A 26,805-nucleotide genomic window follows, 5' to 3' on the forward strand; every position below is an offset into this window, starting at 1 on the left:
TCGAAAAGGACACAAATTTAATCAGAACTGCAAGAATATCTGGGAATAGTATTCTGATTAATTGTACTAGCACAGTAATGAAACTCTCAGACTATACTGGGCCTTCTAAATTGGAGCACAGGAAATGACGTTACCATTGCTCATTCTCTTTCCTTTTGTTGCAAGCCAGTTTTGGTGTTCACAGAATAAAGCCCTTGTAGTAGAAAAAATAAATTTTAAAAATGCCTTTTTAAAAAGGATTTGAACATTTTGGCAAACTGATACAGGATGAATCCCTTTGTAGTAATTTCTTTCTGCAATAGTGGGGCGTTTCCTGCTTTCTATCACTGGTAATATTGCTTCATCCAATTAGCCAGAAACTGCATATACTTGAGGACCGAAATGTAAAATTAGGGAATCCAATGAAATACTTAAAGCCAGAAGAGCAGAGCAACCCATATGTTTTATTTCAGAATTGCACACACCTATTTATTGCACACTGTATTTTTCACAGTCAACATGTGAGACTACAGACAATTTGTATTTTTGTGAGGTTTCTCCTGGCGATTTACTTATTTCCTTGGCATAAACTATCTTGATTTTTAGCTCTTTCCCTCTGCAGTGCCTGTCCTCAGACTCGTAGTCATCCTTCAAAAGCCCTTTTTCTGAATGTTTTTGCTGGAGATCCAAACCCAAGCCTAGGTTGCCCTTCAAGGATACACTAATGTAGAAAAGCCCCTTTGCCCCAAAAGTGTAAGGGTTGATTTAGGCCTTTTATCTCTCTTTTTCTTCCCTGGGCACATCCTCAGTGCAGCGGCACAGTGCTCCAAAGCATCCCCATCACACACACAGACAAAAATGTATGTTTTGCAGCAATCCTGTGCGAGCAACTTTTACCTGGCAGCTGGTAACTCTTTTAACGTGTCCTGTTTAGCTGCTCTTTTTAGCTGCTCCTCAAAACCTCCTGTATTTAGCGGGTTGGGAGATGGCAGCGGCCTGGGGGCCAGCAGGGCTCTGAGCACAGACACTGTCTTTAGTTCCTCCCTGTATACCACAGTCCTGTGCAGCCTGGTGGGGAGGGCAGATGTGTCTCAGGGGCTGCTGAACCTCAGCAGAATCTTTTTCCACCCCCTGCCATGGCCAGGGACACCTTCTACTATCCAGGTTTGCTCCAAGCCCTGTCCAGCTTGGTCTCGGGCACTTCCAGGGTTCCAGGGGGAGCACAGCTTCTCCAGGCAACTCATGGCAGGGCATCACCACCTTCACAGGGAAGAATTCTTTCCTAATAATTCCTTCCTTCATGAGGGCCTTTGCAGATCCCAGGATCGTTAGGGTTGGGAGGGCTCTCTGGAGATCACCCAGTCTAACCCCCTGGCCAAGGCAGGGTCACCTGGAGCAGGTGACACAGGAAGGTCTAGATCAGTTTGGCATTTCTCCAGAGAGGGAGACTCCACGCCCTCCCTGGACAACTCTGTCCCAGAGCTCTTCCACATTCACGTAAAGAAGCTCTTCCTCACGTTGAGGTGGAACTTGCTGTGCTTTAGTTTATGTCCCTAAATGTCCTCCGTGAGGAGATGCCCCTCATGAAGCGCTCTCCCTTCCTCCTAGCTCCCTCCGGCTTGACTCAGGGAGGGAAGGCAGGGACCTTCCCAACATGGCGGCCAAGCCCGGCTCCCCGCCCCTCAGCCGCTCTCAAGATGGCGGCGCGGAAGGGCCGGCGGCCGGCCCCGGTGCGCCTGCGCGGGCCCGAGTGCGGTGAAATTCCTGGCGGGGGGAGCAGGAGGTGGCGGCGCTGAGGGCTCGGAGCAGGAGGCGGAGGGCGGCTCGGAGCCACGGCCGCGCTGCCCTGCCCGGGACCCTGCGTGCTGTGGCGGCCGGCGCCGAGCCAGACCCCCGGCGGGCGCGGAGCGGACGGGCTGAGGGACGCTCGCCGCCACCTCTCGCAGCGCCAGGAGCCGCGCCGTCCCCGCCGCCGCTGGGACTCCCTCCCCGGGCAGAGCGGGGGAGAATGACGGAGCTCCAGTCCGCCTTGCTACTGCGGAGACAACTAGCAGGTACCTGGGCCGGCGGCGGAGGAAGGAAGGGAGGGCGGCGGGTGATCCGCCGGGGGGAGCAGCGGCCGGGCGGCCTCGGAGGGGCCGCGGCCCGCGGCGGGGGAAGGAAGGGGCGCCGGCTCGGGGAGGGGGCGGGCGGGGAGTGCGTGTGTGTGTGAGGGGGAAGGGGAGATTACGGCCCCCCCTCGCCGTGCTGTGCCCAGCCGGGAGCCGAGGGAACTAGGCCGAGCGGGGGAGGGGGAGCCCGGCCGGCGATTGCTGCCAGGGGAGCCGGGGGAGGGGAGCGGGGCCGGCACGGTGGCGGAGCGTCCCCTCGGCTGCCCCCGTCCCGCCGGGGGAGCGCCGGGTGGCACCGGCCGCGCTCGTCAGCCCCCCCCCCGCCCCCCCGACCCCCGGTACCGAGCCTGGAGGACTCCTTGTCCCCTCCCCTTGCGCTCCGGTCTCCCTCGGGCGGGGGGAGAACCGAGCCGGAGCTCGTCCCGCAGCGCGGGGGATGCGTGCGGGCTGATGTTTGGGGGTGTTTCTGAGGCGCCGGAAAGAAGGGGAGGAAGGAGGATTGTTCCCCCACCCCCGGAACGAGGCGCTCCGGGCTCAGGCTGCCTCCCCGCACTCGCACCCCTTCCCGCGGGGACCTGCGGTGCCCTCGTCCCGCCTCCCCTGGCCGGCTCCCCCTCAGCTCCCGTGCCCGGGAGGGGGAGGCCGCCGGCCCCTTTGTTGTCAGGAGGAGCGGCGGGGGCTCCGCGGGCACCGGCGGGGGGGAGCTGACCGGGCAGCGGCGGCGGCGGGCGGGGGAGCGGGTGGGACCGCTGCGGGGGGACCCGCGGGGAGGGCGGGGGGGTCCGCCGGGGGCGAGAGGGCGGGACGGGCGCGGCGGAGGAGGAGTTGGGGAGCGGGCTGGGGGACGGGCACGGCCCGGCTGCTGCGCCCGGGCCGGCGGCGGAGGGCAGCGGGGGTGTCAGCGGGGTGTCAGACGGGCTCGGTGTCGCCGCGCCCCCTCCCTTTGTCCCCGGGCGGGCGGCCGAGCTGGCCCGGCCCGGCCCCGCCGAGGGGCCCCGCATGCGCGGGGCCGCACAATGCGGCTCCATGTGTGCGCTGCCACACTTAAAGGGAAACGAGCCGGCAGCGCTCCCTTCCTCCCTCCCCCACTTGCACATGTTCGCCGCATCCTCTGCCTTGCCTGGGCCGGGGTACGGCGATCCACCCGAGGAACCGCACGGGTCTGCACGGGACCTTGGGAGAATCGGCTCGCCTTTTTCGTCCCTTTACGTAAAAATTTGCTTCGTGCTTACTTAAGGGAATGTGTGCCAGGCGTACCTAAACTCGGGCAATTCCAGCGCTGGCTGGAGTTGGCAGAGTGTCCGTACAAAGGGACAGGGTCACTGGGTGGCACAGGAATTCCCGGAGGAGGATTTTGGCCCGAAACTTCAGTTCATGTCGTTGGAAGCCTAAGGGTGGAAGGCAGCATTGTTAGCAGTAAGGAGATGAGGTTGCATAACCGGGTATAGCGAGCTGGATGGTGTGTTTGTGCATCTCCAGCACTGTTTTCTGGGTTTGGTTGATGATCAGTTTGAGAAACTTCAACACCCTTAAGTACTAGCACAGAATGTTTTACCCCTTTAAGGTGAAGCTCTTAAAAAAAAAAAAAAAAATCTTGTACCGTGGCTAAAAATCGCATACTGTGGCCTTAGTCCTGAGCATAAGCATGCACCTGTTAATGCCCTGGTAACTGCTGAGGTTATTAGTGACACTCAGTGAGGTGTCTGCACGTTCAGATAAGCTAATAACGCCTCGGTATGGGCTTACTGCAGGAGCTCCAGGCTGGATGGGAGGTGAAGCTTCTCTCTCCTATATATGGTCCCTTAAGGAGAACAACAGTGTAGGATAGTTGCTTTCTAACTTGATAAAAAAAAGCATTTGGTAACCTAGGATAGTTGTTCAGCTGTCTGGAATTTCTCTTTTAATCTACTAAGTGTGCTGCACAAAAGAAAGTTGGACATCTAGTTGAAGTCTCTTGATAGTAAGTATTCAGCTTCTGTGGTGTATTTTTTTTTTTTTTTTTTTTGACTTGTGAGGTCTTAAGACCTTTTGTAAGCACAGACTGGTTGGATATGTAAGCACATTTGTAGACTACTAGGTCTAGGGGTTTAATTTCTGTTTAACTTTCTGCTCACTCTTATCTGAAGGCTTTATGTGTACTGGTAAAAACTGGTGAGCTTTTCTAGTTGCCCCTGTTCCTGATCCAGCTGTACTGACTGCGGCCATTTTCCTGCACCATGCCGCTGTTGTGGGGGTTTTGTGCTTTAAGTAATATCAATACCTTTAGTGTCCCTTTACATATACTAAAAGAAATCGAAACCATATTAAAAGTGACTTTGACTGTGCATGAAGTATGGTGAGCTTTGGAGAAGAGTCTTGAACTCTTCAAAACTCCTCTGTGGAATAAGTGACCTGAGGAAGTTACCTCGTATGGAAGGAACTCTTTTCTCTGGGATGTCTGAACTGAGCTGGCAGTGCACTAACACTGGTTTTTCTGGTGTCAGGCTGCTTGGAGTTGTAGTGCAGAGGCTGAGTGAGCTTCATGATCTTCCTTGCCTGCTGCTGACTGTCTTCCAAATCTCACCTGCTCCAACACGTCCCTTTGTTAATACCCACAGGATTTCTTCTACCTCAAACCAAAAGTCACTGCTCTGGTGGTATTTGCCCTGGTGGGGCTGATACTCAGTCTCTGTGCTCCATGCAGTTTTTGCCTGTATCAAGTGTGGTGTGTCGTGGGGTTGTACCTGGTGGTTGGGTTTTGGAGGACAGTAAACAGACAGTTGTTATGAGTTATGTGATCTAAGCTGATTTAAGTTGCTTTAGATCATTCACTTGTGCTTCAGTAATGACAAGAGATCTGAAGTTGGAGCAAGACATGCAAAAATGAAGGGAGGTTGAAGCAAGAATCTGAAACCTGTACAATGGGGGAGCAGTTGAGGAGTATAAAAATTCTTTATCGGTGAGATCCTGGTTATCTCTCTTCAATGCCCAGAAGAAAAAACAATGGCAGGAGGAGGGAGGAATGTTAAACAGTAGTTCTTAGAGTGGACCTGTTTGGTCCCCCATATGCTTTGGTTCTTAATTATGGGGAAAGGAGCTGTCTGGCATGGAGCACTTTAATGAGTTGTTTTAATTCCTGAGTACTTTGTCAAAGTACAGGTCAACTGATGAGGCTGCTGGTTGTCAGTGAGATGTAAAACAACAGCTCTTACCAAACAGAGCAAAACTTGGCAACAGAACCTGAAGTTGCTCCAATGAGTGTATGAAGACAGACTCAAATTTGTTGTTTTTTTTTTGAAAGCAAGCTGGCTTGTAACTCGAGTAGGGAGCTGGTACCACAGCACCATGTCCAACATGCTTGTGCACTTCAGTGGCATGTTCTGGATGCTGATAATGCTCAGAGAGAAGGGACATTCAATGACAGTCACAAAATACAACTTCAAGTTACATGTGAGTTATTCTTTTAGTCTCCCAAATTCTGTGTGGCTTCACAGTGCCTTTGCTAATGAAATTCTGAGATGGATCCCCAGGGACTAAGTGTAGTAGCTGTTTTTATATTGACATGTGCTTGCCCCCATTTGGGCACCAGAACAATTCAAGGTAGTAAGGATATTGGGTAATTTTTATGGTTTGGGGGTTTTGGGGTTTTTTTTTTTGAGTCTTAAGGCAGTGATGAATTGGGATCTCTTAATAGCAAAGCCATTTAAAAATGGGTAGTCTAACTAGAGCTGGAGGATCAGATATCTATGGATATCTGTGGAATTAAATGCTGTTCCCTCTCAAATCAACTTAATTGTAAGCTGTACCAGCTTCTGGAAATATCTTAAAATTCAAACATATTTGTTCTTTTTTTTTTTTTTTCCTTATTTTGAAGAGAGGGGCACTTTGTAGGTTGCTATTAATGTGAAATAGGAGCCCTGACCTGTCCACTTCTTCCAGGCAGGGTGCAGGAAAAAATAAAAAACCCCAAAGTGCCCCTGAACTTCAAGGAAAAAACTCCAAGGCAAGTATGTAGATTGGTGTAGCACTGGGTTAGCAGAGTTCACCCCTCAGGGGAGCTGGTGGAGGATAAACTGTTCCTTTTACAGCCCCAAAACTTTGTTCCTTAAGAAGAGATGCAGACAACAGGGTGTAAAGCTTCTCTTCCAGTCTCCAGAGCTGTCAAGCCCTAAGGTTTTACAGACTGAGGTATGTCTCTGAACACTTTTATTTCATCCTTCTGCCAAATTCTTGCTGACAGAGGCTTCAGAGTGGGCAGACTTGTCTAGTTCAACCAGCAGAATCACACGGGAGGACGCAGGTAAATCAGCAGCACACAGGGGAACTAGAAGTGCCAGTTCTTTCACATAAACATGGGGCATTGGAAATGGCAGTAACCATGCCTTTCTTGGCTGAAGTTAAGCTGACTTGTAAATAATCTCCAACTTCGGATACAGAAAAAACCACACTAATGCTTTCCTTAAACATGAGAAACGTGGCATTATTTCAGTTTAAAGTGTATACAGCTTCTGTTTCAAAGCAGAAATGATTAATTAAAAACTAACAAGTTGGAAAATGGTGTCAAATACTTAATGTGACAGTTGAACAATTTTTACTTTCTTCTGTGGAAGAATCTTGTGTAATGCTGAGCTAGTTGAATTTTTGGCAATTAGATAGGACTTAGTTTTTTAAAAATCTATTTGAGTGGTGAATGGAGAGGGAATTGCAGAGTAAAGATCACTCTATACATCAAAGCTGAGATGCATCTTTCTGGGGTGGCTGGTGTATAAGAAACCTTTGTTTACAGCTGAGCGCTGTCTTAAAGTAAGTTTGTCTATAAGATAGTCATTTAAGTAGCACTGATGTGAAGTATTAATTTGGTACTAGATTGCTTGTTACCTCCTTTGTGAAGGTCTATTCATATGGACAGTAATATTTTGTATTATCCCAAATAATTAGGACTCCAAGCTCCTGCACATGTAAAACTTAGCATTTTAAGTCGTCCTGAAATTATAAACACCCCTGCATTTTTTTTTTTTTTGAAGACACTTTCATATTTTTAGTTTACCATCAGTGGTTTTGGTCTGATGCTTTTTGGGGTGCTTAGGTATAGCACGTGTGTAGCAGTCACCTCAACCCCCTGTCAGCACAGGGCCCTGTTACAGCAGATGAGATAATTCTGTTTCTTGTGAGGTTGTGCTGACAGAATTTTCAAAGCTCCCTTTCTCAAGCTGACTTTATAGACAATATCGTTGCTAAAACACAGGCTTTGCTCAGACTGCAGTCACTCCAACAGCACAAGCAGCCTGAATTTCTGTTGCACTGTAAATAACATGATAAATGTGCCCAATGGCAAACTTTGCCTACTACGTGTTAGCTTTCCAAATGCTTCTCTTGCAGAAATAATCTGAACTTTGCATCTTCAAAGGAAAGAATATTTATAACAGCAGCCACCAGCAAAATTTCAGGGGTGCTGGCAGTTTTGTAAAGTGATGTTTAGCTAAACTCCAGAATGAAGGGCTTAATGACTCAACCACTTGCTTAAACAGGATGAAGCAATAACCTGCCTCATCAAGGAGTCACTGCCTTGGCTCTGCCCAGGTCAGCTTACTAATCTTTCAGGGAAAGAACCAAACTTACCATGAACTCTGAGTTCTTTCCTTCTCAGCTCCCCCCAAACAAGGCATTGTAAGTTACACTGAGGTAAGGGCATTATCTGGATCTGGCAGTAGAGTGATTTTTTTCCTGTTTTGTTTGAGGATAGTGGAATGGGAGAACATTGCCTGAGATCCTCTGAAGTAAGGAGCAAAATTAATACCATTTGAGGAAATACTTGCTTCAGAATTTTTGCTTTGTTGGTAAGAGCTTCATTTGGAGATGTTAAATCATTCAAAACCAACTAAAATGCCTTGACTTGTGTTGTTGATACTGATTCCAACTTCAGCATTGTAGTTATTTGCTGCAAACTAAGGATTTATTGATTTGCTAGATACGTATATTTCTTTAAGAGAAACTAATAGGGATAAATCAAGTAGAGTGAATGGTCTTCAGGTTAAACCACATGTAATTATAGCTGATTCTGCCTTGATGTTTCTGTGCATTGAGATTTCTTTTTAATGCAAGACAGACTTGGAACAATACATGCATATTCAACTAATATAGGATTATTTGGTCCCTTCTGTGGTTGGTACAGGTTGGCTTTTAGTTCCCCCAAAGCCTTATGTTAAACAGTTTGAAAATAAGTGACCTTTGTAGATGAAACTCAGTTTGCTTCAAGTAGGCATTCTGCTGAATTTTCTTCCTGTAGTGTATTTAATCAACCTCTGTTTTGTTGTAAGATACAACAGTTTGTTCCCAGCATAGAGACAGGGTTCTAATGAAGTGGAACTGATCTGAAGCGTGGCTGCTGCTCTGAAAGCAAGAACCAACCAAGTACTAAAATGAGTGTGCAGACCTGGGTGCCTGGAGAAAGGAGAGCAGGTGGCTTGTGTGAGGAAGGGGGCATGCGACTCCTGAAACTCTCCTGTCCACTTTCTGTTCAGTGTATGGGAACGGAATCAGGGCAAGGCTTCACGTGCAGGCTTTGCTCTCGCCAAGCTGCACCTGCTCTGTGCTTCACTTCTGAGTGTGCAGATCTGTCAGTGACTGGTTTGGATGAGATCTTTCACTTACAGCCTCTAGTAGGCTTGAGCTTTAGGCCACCCTGCAAGACTAAATGTTCATACTTGCTTTTCTTTCCTGCTCTCAAGTCCAAGGCATATCAGCTGGAGCAGAGATCAGATATCCAGGCCTTGTAAGAACACTAAGTATAGCAATCTAATTGAAATGGAGTTCCATGAATATAACTGCTCTCCTGGACAGAAATGTTAGCACTTTTTGCACAGGTTTAGGATAATAATAAAAAAGACTTTGATAGAAACCCTCTGTAAAGGTTTTCACATACAGTCTCTGTGTGTGTGGATTGTTAAGGGAAAGGTATTTCTGTGCTGTCATCATACACCTCATAGGTCAAGCTGGCTGTTTTTTTAGCTGGCTGGCATTTGGTGCTGATCTAGAAGATGGTGCTGTCAGGAGTCATTTAAAGGAATGTCTTAAAACAATTCTAAATAACAATGTGTCTCAAGTGAGGATATGCAAACCTGTTATTCATATTATAAGCAGGAGAGAAAACAAGCTGGAAAGTTGTCCTTGACTTGCACAACAACTTGAATGTTAACATCTCTGTCAGATGTTAACATCTCCCTGTGGCATAGGCATGCCACAGAGACTATTCAGTGGATTTTTACTGCTGTTCTGTTTTTGTCTATGAGCTACACACATCCTAGAACCCTTGGCTCTGGGCAGCAGTGCTGTTTCATGATTGTGTATGTCTGCTCAGAAGATACTTGAATGGAAGGGTTTTTTTTTTTTTTCTTAGCTTTAGTCTGTTGGTAATTAGCTTTTAAGAAGTTCATAAACTTCTCCTGTCCCTGGTTAAACTCAGCTACATTAATGGCACCTAGGATGACACCTGTCTTGCCAAATTCCAGCAGTTGTGTACAGTAGGCACCTGAAACTTGTAGTCCTTTGTAGATGAGAGAAGTACGTGTGTGTAGAGTGTGATTCATCTGATCTGTTTTTGACACCTGCTTCGGGTTGAGATAATTATGGTGTCTCAGAAATTACTTACCCTGATGAGATCTCTTGAGTGCTGCTGAGGTGACCATCCCAAAGGCAGGTGCAGATACCCACTGGATACTTGTCTAACTCTTAGGAGTGGGAACAGGCATCAAACATGGAGGACAAAGTGGAGATGGCATTTCTGTCACAATGAGGGTGACAGATGAATGTGGCTCTGTGCTGCAGTTGACTACAGGCAAAGCATGAATATTCCCTGGTGACATAATTGCTTCCTTTTACATGTGGGTTTCTGTATCAGGGTTCTTCCAATTCTTTTTACTATCCTTGTTTTTTTCCCTTCCTCATAACACTTCCCCTCAAAATTCAGAACTTACTGGGAATGGTTTTGTTGTGGTCTTTTAACAGACCTTACTCTATCTCTATTTTCACCTCGGTAGTATAATTGTGCTGGGTTCAGTCTGATGGGATACACAGCATGCTTCTAGCAGTCTAGTCAAAGAAGGCTGTTCAGGAAACACTTTATCTTGGTTTCTACCAATATTACATAGCTGATGTTAATTTGAACATATATTCTGAACTTATTGCTGGGAACCCTAATTCTGGAAGCATAACATTCAAAACTTCCAACAATACTGTGGCATTCAAAGGCTTTCATCAGATGAGTGTGTTCTGTATTTCCAGGGATTCGAACAGGAAAGTAATTTGAACATCACATTTGTTTTGAAAGAAAATATTTGTGGGCTTAGTAGGCACAATGTAGTCCACAGCACCTTAAGTTACTGAGTTTAGATATTTGCTTAATGGCAAATGCATTGGGGGAGGGGGAGCAGACCTTCCTTCTGTAGGGTGGGATGTTGGAAAAGGGCTGGTTTGTGTGTGTGTACACAGAAGGGTCCATGTATGAAGAGTGCTGCAGAAAGGAAATGCCTCAAAATAGGTTGTGACTGTTCTTGCCTGTCTTTAGGACTCTCAGGTGAAATGGTGCATGGAAACAGCTGGGTAACATGGGCTGCCACGTTAGAGCAGTTGCTGGGTGTCTGTGCTCTAGCTGAGACTGTCTCAGAGCTGCATTTGAGAGCCATGAGAGAGAAATCTAAAGGAGCATTGACAATGTCTACTGATGTCCACCTCCGTGGACTTGGGGGATTATGGGGAACTCCTTAAGAACCAAGGCAGTACCAAAGACCTGCAAGCTCCTGGCTGCAGTGTGTTAAGACTCAGTTTTCCCCTAAACAACCAACTTGAACTTCAAATTGTCTGTCTCCAGTTGTGCCATGGCTCATATGACTGTGGAGCTACAGAATATACAGAATCAAGAAACTCAATTTTTAGCTTAATTCTACAATAATGAGATACCTTACTCATAAAATAATTCCAATCTCTAGTTACTCAAGTTCCTCTGGTACCTTAATCCTCATACCTGTAGCAGCAGTTTTAGGAACTTGGGCTAGTGCTGCTCTCCACTTGTTTGCAGAGCTGAACTGTGGCCATGGCTAGGAATTTGACTGGGAATAAAACCAAAAATCAAACAAGAAACCTCCAGCCTTGTCCTCTGTCCTTTCAAAACCTGCTTCACTGTGCAGGTCTAAGGAAGACTTCACAGGTATAGCTGAGGCAAGTGGAGCAGTACACAAAGGTGTGCAGCGCTGCACTGACACACAGCCTGCCTGTTAATGCTAACAACCCTTCTTACAAATCTTCTGAGCTCGGAGAATGATTTGTACAAGTCTGAAATGCTGCCCTTTTTAAGAAGGAGTGATATGTGGAGTGCTTGAAATTAGTTGCCAGGCTAAAGTCAAACCTAAAGCTTCTACTGAAGTGGTTGGTAGAATGTCTGCTTAATACAGGTTTGTCTTTACCACTTTAGTGTCCCTTCAAAATAGCTTCAAAGTCCTTCAGAGGCTTAATCTGTTCCTAAGTGTTGTCTGTTTGTCACTCCCACAGTGGCTATCAGGAGTGTGTGTGTGTTTTGTGCTACGTTTTGTCTAAACTTCTTGGATGAGCTTGTGGAGCAAGACAGAACATGATGAAAGCAGATGGAATGGAGAGCTTGGGGAATACATCTCCACAGAGAGATCATGTTACTTTATCATAATCTCAGCTCTGGTTCTCTAGAATCTGAGATGTACAGCTGGGTCCTGCAGGCAACAAAGTTCTGGAAGTCATAGCTGACCTCAGTGAAGTAAATAGGACAGTATGGAAGCCACAGTGTGGGGTACAGAGAAGGAGAGTCTACAATGAGGATTTTCAGTGTGAACAGTTACTAGAAGCTCCTGGACTAGTGCTGAGCCTCACAAGAAGCCACGAAGGCAACCCAAGTCTAATGTGCAGCAGATGCAAGGTGCTGCTGTGGCCTGCCTGCTCTGAGAGCTGTGTAAGCCAGCTAGATGGTTTATCCTGAAGCTTTAAGACAGAACTTGGGCTCTGTTTTTGTGTTGTACTTCTATCCACTGGCTGCACAAAACTCAAACACTGTATAACTTACTAAAGAGGCTGCTATTAAAAAAATATAGGAGCTCTTATTTTTTGAAAGCTTTGTACTGTAATGTAGCTTAAAATACTCCAGGAGTTGCTATGCAGTGGCTGGCTGGGTGAGACGTCAGGCTGAAAGGTTTGGATGCCGTACATTGCTGTTCCAGGGAGCTGTGGGGCTTGTTCTGCTTAGTCACTTTTGTTGATGCTGTTTTGCTCTGGGATTGGTGAAGTCTCTTGGCTTGTATAAAGGCAGCTTCAGTGAGTGTGGGAACATCAGTAGCTTGATGTAAACTAAACACTGAAACTGGAAGTGCAGCCCATGGTGCTGTGCTGGCTCAAGTTTAAGGCGATGGTGACTTAGTTCTGCTTTAGTAAGAGCTGAAGGGACAGACAGTGTGTTGTGTGGCAGATCATGTGGAAGAGGAGCCTTGGGGCTTTAAAATCTGTTCTGGGTTTAAACAACTCCGTTGGATTATGGGCCTTTAGTCTTCCTCACCTTCCAGATCAGGTATTGGATTTAATCCCAGTTTCAGGACTGGGATTAAAGGAACTGAATGTCTAATTTATAAGCAGACACTGGGTTCTGTTCCAAGTATGTTGCTGCTTGGCAGCTGTCCAGCTGTGTGCTGCTTTGGCTGTCAGCTGCTGCTTGGTCTGCAAAGGGCTCTACCTGAAACTGCTTCTAGACTGAGTGTAAGAGTGGTTTGGATTTTTTTTTTTCTTTTGCTGGGTAGAAAAATGCCTATTACGTTAAATAATCAGAAATGCAAAAAATACTGTCAGAAATGCTAAACCACAGACTGTAATATATAGTAATTGCAAGTAAATGGCATTTAGTTAGGCATGCACGTGATGGAAATATGTTAATGCACTCATTTATGTTTAAAAAGTACAGCATATCTTTAGCTGAACAAGAAATCTCAAATTAAAGCTGTTGGAAAAATAATGTGGAAGGATCCAATCCTTCATAGGTGTGTCTGGCTTCTCTGCTTTCCCAGGACTTCCAGGGCAGTTCTTCAGCAGGGCTTTGTAGAGGACCTGCCCTAAGAGCTTGTTCTTTTCTCCTGCCTGGAGAAGGAACTGAATCCTGTGCTTTATCCATGTACTTGTCCAGGGGAGCTCCTGTTCAGGCCGCAGGGAGTTAATGCAGTGTTTGGTGGGGCCTGGCAGGCGCAGGGAGCAGGTGTCCCCTGCCCTGGTGCAGCCTCAGTGTCGCTGTCGGGGCCTGGCTGCAGCCCCGTGTCACTGAGCCCTGTGTGTGTGTCTGTTCCTTGGGGATTCTGGTGCGTGGATTTCGCTGTGTGAGGCTCAACTAGCGAAGAGAGAGGCAAGACACAGGTGGTGCTGCTGGTTAACTTTGCTGATACACAGCCCTGACTATATCCAGGGAAAAAAAACAAAGCCAAACAAACCTCGGGCCTTGGCAGGTTTTAATGAGGAGCAGCTATTGGCTCTCCATGGTAAAGCAGCCAAGGATGATGCTTTTCATGTCTCAGTGCAGAACTTTCCTGAGAATTCCTTTTTTGTCTACCTGCCAGCCATGTTGTTTAGTTTAGCATAAATAATCTGGATGGAAACGCTCATTTGTAAATTGCTGTTGGTAATTCTGCATACCTCTCTTGGAGAAGGTGTGTGAGCTTATTGTTTTTCCTCAGAGTATTTCTGCAATCAGCAGCTGTTTGAGCTGTGCTTCAATACTGCTGTCAGGGAAGGAAAATAACCTTTTCACAAGCCACCTCCTGTAAAAGAAGTAATGTGCTCATTTGCTTTACAGGCAACATCCACTAAGCAAACTTCTTTAACTGCTTTAACTGAAGATTTTTGTTAATGATTGTCCCTTTCACACAGTTTACAGGTGTTCAACAGTAAAGGAGTTGGCATTCAGGAATCCTACTCCTTCTCACAAGTCCTCTTGCAATATACATGGTCCTAGGTGTGAGTTGGACTGTAAGAGCCGTCTTCCTTTGGGAATAAATACATGAAGAATGTTTTGAACTACTTAGGGATAAAGTTGTTTGAGGCTGAGAGAGATGTAGAAAGAAATTGAAACAGAACACATTAAGAAATAAAGAAAATGTGTATATTTGCTTTGGAAATAATGTGGCATATTTAAATAGAGAGAAACATTCTGATTTTTTTTTCCAATCTTAAGTTCTGGCAGTCTTTAAAGCCTTATCAGTGAGCAGTGATAATTTGCAAACAATAAAGCAGTTAAACGTGAGCAGTTTGAGTTACAGCAGTTCACACAGAACTTGCATCTTGGTTAGAGAGCCTGTGATGTTGCCTTTTCTTTCAGGCATTGTCTGGAAACAACATGGTTGGGCTCAGTACCCAAATCTTTGCCTTGCACCTTGGGGGCTGAATGGCTGACCTCACCTCCCTTTCGAGTAGCTCCTAGGAAAACCCTTTTTAATATGTTCCGTGGGATTTTAGAATTAAGTCATCTTTGTGGATAAGTTTGACTAAATTAGTAATGACCAAAGTTGTTTCTGCTGTGTTCAAGTGAGCTGAGCACTTGGTTTTCCCAGTGTGGACTTGGACTCCTCTGTGTAGGGCTTGAATTCTTAATTCTTCTTGCCATTTTCAGCCACACTTGAAATAATTCAGAACTTAACTGGCCACCAGTGATTGCAAGCTTGTGGGCAAATCAGTTTGGACTTAATGGCAGCTTTTTCTCCGGAAGGTACAAGGTTCTCGCTTGAAGTTCCTCTGCACGTACCTGAGGGCATGATAAGGCCCTCTGAACTTGAGTCTTACAGCTTTTAGGTTTAAAAAATGGGAATACTTAGAAAAACTGTACTGGAACAGAATAATGAGGATTGCATAGTGTCTGACAGATTATAAAATGAGTGTGGTTGTTTTTTGGGGGGGTTTTCACAATAACATTTTTAATTTAATCTGGAAATTACTGACCACTTGAAGGAGTAACTTCTTTCCCCTTCCTGTATCCTAAGTACCTAAGATCTTTCAGGACTTTGCATGTAGCGTTGGAAATGCTGGATGAAGAATTTGAATTTGGCATAAATATGGCATTTAATGTAATTTCTGACCTGAAGCTGTCAGTTAATAGATGTTCTCACCTTCCTGCCCTCACCACTGGATTATAGGCAAAACTCCTTTGAAGTGTTTAATTCCAAATCTTACAGGTTTTTTTTTTTCCTGGAGCAGGCTGAAAACAGAGGTTCAGTGGAGTCTAGACCTGGCTGTGACTTGTGTGGAGCTATTTCCAGACAAGCCTCTACCTGGCAGTAACTGTAGCCAGGTGGAGTATGAAGTAGCCTATACACTTAGAATGCTCTGTTGTTTATCACTGATGGTAAAAACTGTAAGCAAAAGGAAGAAACAAAAACACACAACCCCATACCTGAATAGCATAGCAGCTTATCTTCTGTGTTCTCTTGTACTAGTTCAAAATATAGTAAATCATTATCTCCAGAATTCACTGGCACAGGTCTCAAATGCTTTCAGATCCTGAAAAAAAAATCATTTGAACAAAGCAGAATGTTACTTTTAAATAAAAACACATTGTGACTTTGGTCTTCTGTTAACATTTTCTGGAGTTAAAGACAGACTTTAGTTTAAGCTGGCTCCTTGGAGTTCTTTAATGCTTTTTTATTATTAGAAAGCCTGTTTCCTGACTTAAACACTCGTTGGTATCCAGTTTAGGAGAGCATGTCCCACAGTTGTGTGTTGTTCTGGCCCCTCTCCTGACGTTGCACTCAGAGTTTTAGGGTCAGACGTGCTCCCAGCTCTGGCTGAGGTGTTTGTGGTGGGGGAGCTGAGGGAACTCACTCAGGCACCATCGGCAAGCACCAAATGTCACGGGGGGTTTTGGTCGTGTATGGACACAGGAGCAAAACCAGCAAGTGTGTATTACAGACACCTAAAGTTACTCTTCAATTCTTTTTTCTACACAGAGCTCAACAAAAATCCAGTGGAAGGCTTTTCAGCGGGCTTAATAGATGACAATGATCTTTATCGATGGGAAGTCCTTATTATTGGTCCTCCAGATACACTATAGTAAGTACTGATACTTATACAGAAACTTAAGTGAACTGGGATTTACTAGTTCTAGCGTGCCCCTAGTGAGCAGAAGCTAACCAAAACCTTTGTGCTAAATTAACTCTTCTGTTGCTAGCAGAATACATGTAAATAGCTGGATTTGCTGTGTACAAGTTCTAAACTGCTTTGCTCCCGCGGGAAAAGGCAACACTGATCTCTTTGTACTTGTATGGAAAAGAAAAAGAATAGGTGCACTTAGAGGCAGCTTCTGTTTTCTTTCACATGTAAGTAAGGCAGATAAAATCCACTATCTGCTGCTGCTAGGAGTCTGTAGCTCAGCTGATAGTGCTGTGTTGAACCATTTCAACTTCATGCCTGTGATGGCAGGAAAATATGCAAATATGAATCAGGATGTAGTTGAAATTGGCTTCAAATCCTGTCAGTTTGAGATGGGAGAGCTCCCAGTTGTGACCTGGAGTACTTCGGGGTGATCATCTACTGCAGTTTCTGGGAAAAGGTTCTATGCCCAGGAGAGGTCAGTTTAAAGTGTACTCCTGAAGATGAACTCTGTTCTCTTCATTAAGCTGTTGCAGTGGTAAACTACTGATACAAAAAGCCTGGTGACATTTACCTGAGGTCACTTTTGGTTGCAGCATGAAGTTGTGTGTGTGTGTCAGCAGACTTTGAATAAGCATTTAAAGCCAGTAATCAAATTGCTTGCCTTTTCCTGAAGCTCTCTGCACTGTGGTTCCCATGTCTTGCATGAGATGGTTTCTCCAACTTTTGTTGACCTTTTCTGAACAGTCTTGTGGTTCTGTTCTATTCTCATGGCTATTTTATAAATACTGTCAATAAAAAAATGCTGCTTCTAATTGGTTGTCATCTTAGGTGTTAAAAGTTGCAATAGGGGGTTTTTAACTCCACTTTTATAGGGTCCTGAGCTTTTTTTTGAGGCTTTTAGGTAAGTAGCTCTCTTCTGTTCAGTCCCTGGTTGCTATTTTTCAGGGTAGTATTACACTGAATCCTTCTTCCCTGGGCTGTTTGATGAGGACAGTCATATATAATAGTTTAGCTTAAACATTTTTCAAACATCAGTCTCATTCCTGGTCCTACTTCATTTATCCTGAGTTTACTTGAAAAGACTTTAGACTTAGTGCATTACTCTATTGACAGAAACCCTTTTATCAGGTATATTGCTAAAAATGGCATTGATGTCCCTTAATTGACAGCTGTATTTCATTAACTGATGATACCTAATGTATATCCACTTTAAAACCTGTATTTATATGCATTTGATATGGGGCAACCAGGAATGCCCTACAGCCTAGTAGCTTTAGGATCTGCTTCTTTAAAAAGGGAAAGAAGGACTTTTTCAGTTTGAAAGAAAGGGTTTGACTGGTTTGGGGCTATCAGCAAATGTAATCTAGCTCTCCTTTGTCTTGACATCATGGATGTTAAAATAGTGCCTCTGGGATGAAGGATTCTTTGGAAACTGCCTGCCTTTTCTAAAATCTGGGAAAAATAAATGCTGTGGGTTCAGATCCCCTCAGCTGCTTCAGAGAGCCAAGTTACTTAAAGGCTTTTTGGGGTTGTGTTTTTGTTTCGTTTGTTTCTTTGGGTTTTGGTTTTTTTTTGAGAGACTTGCTTGAACTGCACCCCTTTGGTTAGTGGTGGTAAAACATGTTGTTTTTCACAGTAGCTAGTGCACTTTAGAGACTCCTACTCCTTTACAAATACAGGAAAAAAATTGCACTGAACAGTTCTCTGTTCACCAGTACTTTTGTCTGTGTGGCAGTTTCTCACACCGTGCATCCCATGCCATCTTCTTTGGAGGTTTATGTTCCACTTTTTGTTCTGCCTTTGCAATTCCAAATTTTGTTACAACCTTCAGTTAGAAGAAATGACAGCAGCAGGACAAATGTTATATTATTGACATTAGCAAAGTATTCCATCTGTAAACCTTTCCATCTAATACAAGCCTTCACATTTTTCAAAAGGGACTATTCCTGGCCTGTAACGCCACAGAAAACCTGGATGTCTCTTGTTTATTATTGTTTTCCAGTTGAGTGGGTAACTAATGCAGAACACCTCACTGTCATGCCTGAGTTGCTTTAGCTTACTGTTGAAAAGGTGGCATTGGAAGTCTTTTTACATTTAATGCTCTGGACACAGCCAGAGCTTTCTGCAGTTTTTTTCCCTGCGGCTCACTGCTGCAGACTGAGACCACAAAATTAGGACTGAGGTCTCTAACAGAGGAAAATGGGTGTCTGCTGGGATGGACTTGAGAAAGGCAGTTATTGGCAATACCTTTTTTTTTTTTTTTCCTGTTAATAAATGTACTGGGAGGGGAAAAAAAAAAGTAAGTTATGATTCCAGATGGTAAATTCTTTGGCAGTTTTTTATTTTTTTTCCCCACCCCCATGGTTTTTCCCCTCTGGAACATCATCCTAGTTCTAAAAAAGATCATGTTGGGGAACTGGCAGTATCTTGTGAAAGGATCTTCTCAATGTAGAAACTCTTTACTTTGCATATGGAAGTGTTGATGCTGTTAATTACCAACATGATGTGAAGTTGTGTGAGGCGTAAACTTAGAACTTCAGTAAGTTCCGATCCTCAGCTTAAGCTTACAAGAAACTCTACTAAGATTTTTTTGATTCCCCAGTGAAGGTGGTGTTTTCAAGGCTCATCTTACTTTTCCAAAAGACTACCCACTGAGGCCGCCAAAAATGAAATTCATCACAGAAATCTGGCATCCGAATGGTAAGAAATGTCAAAGTTTCAATTTCTTTCTGCAGTGAAGACAAATAGATACATTTCTGTTTGTGTTAGAAATATGAAACTCTGCTTTTACTTTGCCATCCTCACTTAACAGAGAAGTAATAACAATGGTAGAGGTTTTAATATTGCTGCTCTAAAAAAAGTATTTTCAGAAGCTGTTCAGAGTAGGTTCTTGCATTCTTGGTAATTGTTCAGGGATTTTTTTCCTTAATTTTTTTTCCTAAGTGCAAAGTACTAGTCTGAGGAGAAACTTTGACTTCTATAGCTGCCTTGTGTTATACCTTCAAATATTTCATCTTGCTGTTACTGACTTGGCAGTTCAGTATAGAAGGCCCAAGGTTGTCCTCATCTAGTGAAGCATGAAAAGAAATCTTTTAGTCCCTCTGAAGGAGACTTCTCCTAACGTCTCCTTTACCTATGGACTGATGGAGGTTGGATGGGAAGGTGAAGTAAAAGGGAATATGGTTTTACTGGGAAAGAAAAATGTTCTTCAACTTCAAAGACTGTAGATGTTGAAAGGTGGGAGGAGACAGTGCTCCCATCAAAAGGACAGGGAATATTTTAATGCTGTGTCAGTTTCAGCTCTGGAAATATCAGAGTACTTGTCAGGCACTTTCTAATTCCAGCAGTTTAAACAATATTTCAGTATGTTCCAGTAATATCCAGCTGATGCTGTTGCTGTGGAAAAAAGTCACTCTCGAGTTTGCTGAACTTAACAGAAAAAGCTGTAGTGGGAGCCTGTCTAAATAAATAGTCTGGAGAGCTGCAGCAATGATGTCAGACTTAGTCCTTCCTCCCCCTGTGCCCCCTCTGTCAGGAGTCCAGGCACGTGCAGACTTCCACCAAGCCCTGTTCATTACAGTTGAAGTTCTGCAATAGTTAATTACTTGCCTTCTTTATAAGAAGTGTCTCCACTAACGTGTCTCAGACTAGCTGGAATGAAGATGAAGAGTTCCATGACTGTCCTGAAGAAGTGCCAGCATGTTGTTCATGACTGAAATATGCCTTGTTCTATTTTGTAGTTGACAAGAACGGCGATGTCTGCATTTCAATTCTTCATGAGCCTGGAGAAGACAAATATGGCTATGAAAAACCTGAGGAACGCTGGCTTCCGATTCACACAGTGGAAACTATCATGATTAGTGTTATTTCTATGCTGGCAGATCCCAATGGTGATTCTCCTGCTAATGTTGATGCAGCGGTAAGGCTTTCCTTGCTCTGCCAGTTGTCTCCAATGTAGAAACCTTGCAGTGGAACTCTGTTTCTAGTTTAGCAAACAGTAACTTTGGGAAGATCCTTTTCTATCACAGGCTGAGGCTGCCATTGTGTTGGGAAAAGCAGTGATGTCAGACAGAACTACTAATGAGCCCTGGGAAGTTTCTTTCTCTTCTCTAGAACAGTCTTCCTGTCCCATGGATTAGAGCAGCAGGTTTGACTGTGCAGATCTGTGCTCTGAGGAGGTACCCAAAGGCTTTACTGGGCATCTCACCTTCAGCTTAACAGAGGGTTTTCCCAGGCTAGACTGGCTCAGGAGTGAGGGAAAATGGTTGGATTTACAGTCAAAGACAAGGGTGAATCTGCAGGTGTGAGATGCAGCACAGTGTTCTGGACCATGGCCTGTGCTCTGTGTGTGTAAACAGAGGTCTCTAGAGCTCTCCAGAAGCACCGTGCTTAGGGCAGAATATAACAATGAGGCTGAAAAATGTAAGGGGTGGGGAGAGAAAAAAGTCTCAGTTCTGGAAGGGCATAGGGGGACAGACTTCAGGCCCCACTAATGGGACAACACTGACATGCTCCTGAATTGCAGTTCAGCAGTGAGTGTTGTCTTCTCACAAAAGAGAAGTTCTAGCTCTTTTAACTGTGGGAGTGAGGAAGGAGATGAGAGCTGTGAGATGCAGAGTTTGGAAAAGAATGTTAACCTGCTCTGTCAGCCAAGCTATACCTTTCCTGAAGTGGGTGGGAGTTTAGTAGTTTCCTGGATCCTTTGATCTGCTGTGTTCTGAGTATTTTCAAAAGTGGTTGAACTCTGCTGAAAAATCATCATGGGAACAGACTCGTGGAACAAATTCAATGGGAAGAAAACAAAAAATTGTAGTGAACAATTTCCTTATTTAATCTTTAAGTGTTGGACCTCCCTCTTTTGTGTCCTGTTACTGGTGGAAACAGACACCCAGGAAATAATGGACATTTCCTGTTCAGAGCACCGGGAGGAGCAAGTTATTAATGAAATTATAGAAGTGCAAGTAAAATTCCTCAGTTCACAAAGTCATGTATGTTGAATGTAGCTGGCCTAACCCTGGAGAAAGCACATGCTGATAGCTGTGCTTGTCACCTTCCTCACATCAGACTTTTTGTATTGTGCCCCACTCTGACAACTACTTCATGAGTGGGTTTTTTATTTCTGTTTTTGCCTTAGAAAAGTTAGACACAAAATTAATTTGCCTTAGGGTAAAGGGCAAAAATGAAAACAGCTTTTCCTAGCCCAGCTTGAAAGAACAAAAAAATCCAAATTTGACTGTGAAGATAGTAGTGAGGCATCACTTTGGATGTTAGAAACTATTTTTCTGACTGTGGCATTACGTATTTCAAGGAACTTTTAAAGTGCTGCTTGAGCAGTTGGCTTCTCCTGTTGGATTGTCAATCTCTTCATGCTAGCTAAAAACATATTCATCAGGGTAATGAAAAATCAGCAGCTCCTGTGTTTACAACAGCAATAAAATGTGGAAGTTACTATCAGATACTTTGTCTGCTGTTATTAGTTTCTGCTTTTAAGTGAGTCTAATAAATAAGGTGTTTCAGGCAGTTCACAGGATTATAGGAGGAGGGGATATACCTGCTTTCAGGAAAAATGAACTATCCAGGTTGGAGTACTGTCTCTTGGAGTGGGAGAAAAATGAGGATCAAGAGCCTTAATAGATATTTTGAAAAGCAAATAGAACAGTTCATGACCTAAAATTACATTTTAGGAGATTTCAGCTGTCAAATTGGAAACCTTGCTTGCTTTTCAATTCTGAACAATTCATAGAACTACAAATACAAAAAGTAGAAACAAAAACCAAGGCTCTGAAGCTCAGAGGGCACAAATTCAATGCTTTTCTTGGCCTTAAGCCATCTTGTGTAAGCTGTCCTGTGTCCCAATCCAAGGAACCAAATGTTTGCTGCATGAATTGCTGAAAAAGAACAAACTGATTGGTAGCCTTATTTGTGCTTTCATAGGCAAGTTAAAATGTGCTGATTGTTGAAGTGAGCTTGGAGGTGATGAATGTTGGGTTTGCCATTTATCACTCAAATCTACTACAGCCTTCACTCCAAGTGGGGGTGAAAAGGGGTTGTGTGCTAGATCAGGTGAAGCAATGGGGGGGGTTTAACCCCTTCCCTCACCCCTGCAGTAAGAATATATTTCTTGTATCAAACTCAGAACTGTAGAACTTCATGAAATAAGGGGTTCTTGGTATTTTCCCCACCACTTCTGACTGGAAGGCAGTACCCAGCACATCAGTCTTTACCACACCTGATGCTCCTGTGCTTTCATCTGAGCTCGTTGTGAGCCTGGCACAAAACAAACCTGGCTGCACTTTCTCCTGTAGGTTTTTGTGATACCTTGATGTGTGCATCTCTGGGTTCAGACTTTCCCTCTTACCTGCCTTCCTGCTCATCTTTATCTTGGCTCTTCATCTCTGCAGTTTTGAAGTCAGATCCCTGTCACAGAGACCAGCTGAGTATTCTGCTAAGGTCTTCCTCACAGAGCCAGTATCTTATGGCCATAGGAGGTGTTTGCTTTTGAAGGACACTGCTGTGCCTCTTCTAGATACTGTGACTTCTGTATTTCTGTCCTGGAGTGTCCTGGCTAGATTGAAGGGAACTGAAACTGTCTTTAAAAAAAAAAAATCTCAGTAACTGCTGGCTCCACAGTGCCTGTGTACCTTTTTCACCACTCCAGTTAAAGACTATCTCTGTACACATAACAGCTTGTGGTCTACAGGTTGAGTTTGCTGCTGCTTTGCAGGCTGAAGCAAATAGATTTTAGCACAGACAGTGTGAAAAACTGGTAAGCCACCAGGTTAGTCTTGAAATCCAAGGGGAAAATTACATCCTCACTGTCTTGTGAGCAGCTGGCACAGAGCCCCAGAGGAAACTTTCAAAAGCCCTGAATATCACAGGTTTTCAGTGAGTAGCTCAATGACTGTAAGCAAATTTAGGTGTTGACTAGATGGCTAATGTCTGAAAACATAAACACCAAGAGTCTTCCTAGAGCTTGTACAACTCCTTGTTGTAGGACTGACATCTGAAAGCTGTCTATTCAATTACAGAAAGAATGGAGAGAAGACAGAAATGGAGAATTTAAAAGAAAAGTTGCCCGCTGTGTAAGAAAAAGCCAAGAAACTGCTTTTGAGTGACACTTATTCAGCAGCTAGTAGCTTCACTTTTTTCAGGGTAAGTATCCTTCTCAAGACAAGTCAGTTACCTGAGTTGAGGATTTCCTGCTTAACTGTTGCTGAACTATTTTTTTTCCCCCTCCAAAGCAAAAAGGAAACCCCCAAACCTTTCTTCTCAGCTGCATGATCTCAATGGAGCTCTTTGGCTGTATGCAGTACTAAAGACTAAAAGAATTTAAGTGCGCTTGACAGCCCATTCTGCCAAAATTGGGGAACTTCTCTTGTATTCTTGTGTTTTATGCTGTTCAGAAGTTGAACTTCTCTTTATCAGAATTCTTCCTGCTTTGTTAATGGCGCTTAGAGGTTACTGGAGCTGTAACAGAAGGGGGTGATAATTCCTTGATATTCATTATTGTGAAGAACACTTATTAGAATCTTAAAAGCATCTTAAAAGTCTTGTTATCTCAGGAGTTGTGGATTATCTTGCAGATGTTGGTGGCATGTTGCACATAGGAGTTAAAGGAGACTTCAGTGAGGTTGTCAGGAACCACTGAGAAGGGTTTGCTTCAGGTATCTGTGGGAGTTTTAACAGAAAGTCTCCTGGCACAGCAGAAAGCATCAAATTGAGATATTACCCCAAATAATACCAAGAAAGGTGGTGTTCTCTTCAGCAGCCGCAAAAACATCTTTAGTGAGGAGGGCTTGGGAATAGCTTCATAAAAACAGCTGTGTTCTGCTTGGAAACTGAACTGTGGCATATCTGAGAGCTTGGGCAAGTTTTGACCTGAGAATAGCTGACGTGATATTTGCATTTTTTGCCACCCTGTTAAAGAGCTTCTGACTCAAGAGACTTAGTCTAATTTACACAATCCCATCTCAGTTTTAATGGGACTTTTTTTTTTTTTTTTAATAACCTCTTGTAGAAAGTTCTGTATTAAAGCATGGCCCTTAAATCCCTGGCCTTTGGTCACTTTATCTTGGGTATGCCAAGGAAAAACTTCCTCCATGAGCTAATAATTTCCCACTCTTGCTTTTCAAAGCAAAACAGAGCTTCATGTTGAAGCTGCCTTTTCTTAATGGTTGGTTTGGCAAATAAACTGCTCTGACCCATTTGGCTGGCAAACTCCAAATTCATATTTACTGGTTATCTACAGCATACATAATTCACAGGGACAGAAATATGGCACTGGATATAGTTCAGAGGGGTTGTACTGACTGAACCAGAGCAGCTTACTGCATTCTTCTGCTGGATAGTTTTTTTAATCACAATTATACAGGAGAGAGTTCCTTTCTTACCCTTTTGTAAACGCTGGGGGGGTTGGGGGAAGGCTCCATCTGTGACAAATTCGTTCTGCAGTCTCTCTTTGCTGAAATACTTTGATTGAAAGGAACTTTCTCCAGTACAGATTAAGCACAAAAAATGCTTAATATTGATCAAAAGGCTAAACAAAGGAACAGAAAGTCTTGTACAACTGCCTATAACTGGAGTGCAAGAATTGTTAATGCAGCTGACTCTTTTTTTCCTGTCTTGGAGAAAGGGAGTAACTGTGAGTAACACTCCAGAGTATCCTTAACTAACCTCAGCTCTGTTGCCATGTTGAACTTAGCTATAGTGAAACAATGCTCTTGACAAATATTTGAAGTAATTGGCTGTGTTGCTTTTTTGGAAGGGGAAAGCTTTTCTAAGTCTGGTGACTCCTCCCAGGGGAGCGATGGGCAGGGGATTGGACGAGAGGGGGCCACAGCTGGTTTCAGAGTAGCCCAGGGTGACTGGGGGCTGTGGTGTCAGTGCTTGCTAAACACTGCTGCGCCATTTGTACCCACTGATCACAGTAAGTAATGCACAGACTTTCCAGTGATAAATCTGCAGTGTTCAGCCCTGTGTGTGAGTAATCAAAGCTTTACACACTGTGCATGCGACAAGCAACACGAGTTCCAGGAGCCAGAAACTGATAATTGAGCTTGGATACACAGTGTGCTGAGCTAACTCCAGGCTTTCTCAGGTGATGAGTTTGGATTTATCCATCTTCTGTTCAGAGGTATGTGAAGCTCTTGAACAAGTAATAGTTATCTTCTTGAAAAACTAATTAACACCTTGAAAATAATTGAGGGTGAGAAGGGGTTTTATTTTAACACCTGTGATTTCTTTGCAGGTCTCCAATTGAGAAACATGGCACTGTTTTTTTTCCTGCACTCTACCCACCTATTGCTGGACTTCTGTTGTTACAAGTTGGCAAACACTGGCTGGAACTGGGCTGCAATAAAACATGCCAGTTATCAATGCTGACAAGAGCCTAACAAGTGCCAACACAAGATGATTACGCATTTTGAAATCTAATGAACTGCTTTAACCTTCAGGAAAAATTGTAAAGATGTGTACATAGCACAACATGATCCGGATAATATATATACTGTTCATGTACATCCACAAATACACATTGTACCAAATAATGCTGTCTGTAGTTAGGGATAGAATTGTGTAAATTCTAAAGATTTTAGCAGGTTTTTTTCTCTCCCTGTTCATTGTTTCCTGAGTTTAAAAAAAGAGAAACAGCAACTTGTGAAGCATGTCAAAACCAATTAGGATACTAAGTTGGTTTTATTGGTTTTGGGTTTTTTCCTCCCACTTTAATTTTCCTTTGACCCACTGAGGCTTTATTAAAATTTCTTGCTTAATAAAATTTAGTATCTTTTTTTTTCCCCTTTTTTTTTTTTTGGAAATATGGTCCCTTTTATTTTCCCCATCAGAACTTAAAATTTTCCTAATTAAACCCTGAAAGAATTTGCTATCAATTACTTGTCTTCTTTTATGATGACCTTTGTAGTCTCAAAGGTGCTTTTTTTTTTTTCTTTCCACCCCTTTTTTTAAACCCAATTATTCATCCTTCTTGAATTTGGTATAGCAATAAAACTGGCCATGGAGCACCCTTGAGCAGCCTGATGGATTTTTAACTTCCAAGGACTTGAGTGCTTTCACTTGGAAGTTTGGTTGACTAAGTTAGTCCAAGATAGGAATGAGCTGCTTTTTATGGGTGAAGTTTTTGGTTTGCCTTTTTCATTGCCTGTTTGTGGGGTGGGGTGTGTGTGGGGGAGGCTTGTTTTTTCTCGAGGTTGAGTTCAAGCATGCACATCTGTAGGCTTTCAAATGACTAACTTCTGGGTTTGGTATCAAAAATAGTTTCCCTTCTTTACTCTCTTCTGTGGCCCTTCATCTGCTTTGCCTTCTACTTCAGAGTTTTCCTCACCTAATGTACAAAGAAAATGGCGATGTATATTTTCATGTAATTTGATTTTTGGAATTCTGTCACCTTCTGTAGTGAGTTCTTCCAAAATATAATTTTTTCCAATAATCATGTGTCAAACTGGCTGTGTTGAGTATCACAATAAGGAAGGGTACCTGTAGCTGGAGCATCATCGACAACACAACACTAGCAAACACCTACGGAGTTGGATGTATTGTGCTTCATCTTGAATAATGAAAGAGCAAACACAACACACAACTTTAT

At 43.8% G+C, this 26,805-nt stretch overlaps 1 protein-coding gene across 2 annotated transcripts; it reads left to right on the forward strand.

The window, feature by feature from the left end:
• The first annotated feature begins 1,733 nt into the window (after nt 1-1,733).
• UBE2G1 (ubiquitin conjugating enzyme E2 G1) lies at nt 1,734-26,649 on the forward strand. 2 transcript variants are annotated; one of them, XM_066201806.1, is made up of 6 exons: nt 1,734-2,033; nt 16,061-16,163; nt 18,808-18,905; nt 19,946-20,124; nt 23,234-23,357; nt 25,453-26,649. In XM_066201806.1, the coding sequence occupies exons 1-5, from the start codon at nt 1,988-1,990 to the stop codon at nt 23,318-23,320; spliced, it is 513 nt and encodes a 170-aa protein (XP_066057903.1). In that variant the 5' UTR covers nt 1,734-1,987; the 3' UTR covers nt 23,321-23,357; nt 25,453-26,649. The 2 variants fall into 2 exon arrangements, with proteins under 2 accessions (XP_066057903.1, XP_066057905.1); XM_066201808.1 differs by lacking the exon at nt 1,734-2,033 and having other exon boundaries at nt 16,078-16,163; nt 18,813-18,905.
• The last annotated feature ends 156 nt before the right edge of the window (nt 26,650-26,805 follow it).

This window comes from Chamaea fasciata, unplaced genomic scaffold (genome assembly GCF_029207755.1).
Source record: "Chamaea fasciata isolate MVZ Bird 193981 ecotype frontalis unplaced genomic scaffold, bChaFas1.0.hap1 SCAF_21, whole genome shotgun sequence".
NCBI classification, from domain to species: Eukaryota; Metazoa; Chordata; class Aves; order Passeriformes; family Sylviidae; genus Chamaea; species Chamaea fasciata.

Coding starts and splice junctions, on each gene's coding strand:
- UBE2G1 (XM_066201806.1), top strand. CDS start 1,988: ATGACGGAGCTCCAGTCCGCCTTGCTACTGCGGAGACAACTAGCAG. Junction 18,906..19,945: donor AGAAATCTGGCATCCGAATG/GTAAGAAATGTC, acceptor TCTATTTTGTAG/TTGACAAGAACGGCGATGTC. Junction 20,125..23,233: donor CTGCTAATGTTGATGCAGCG/GTAAGGCTTTCC, acceptor ATTCAATTACAG/AAAGAATGGAGAGAAGACAG.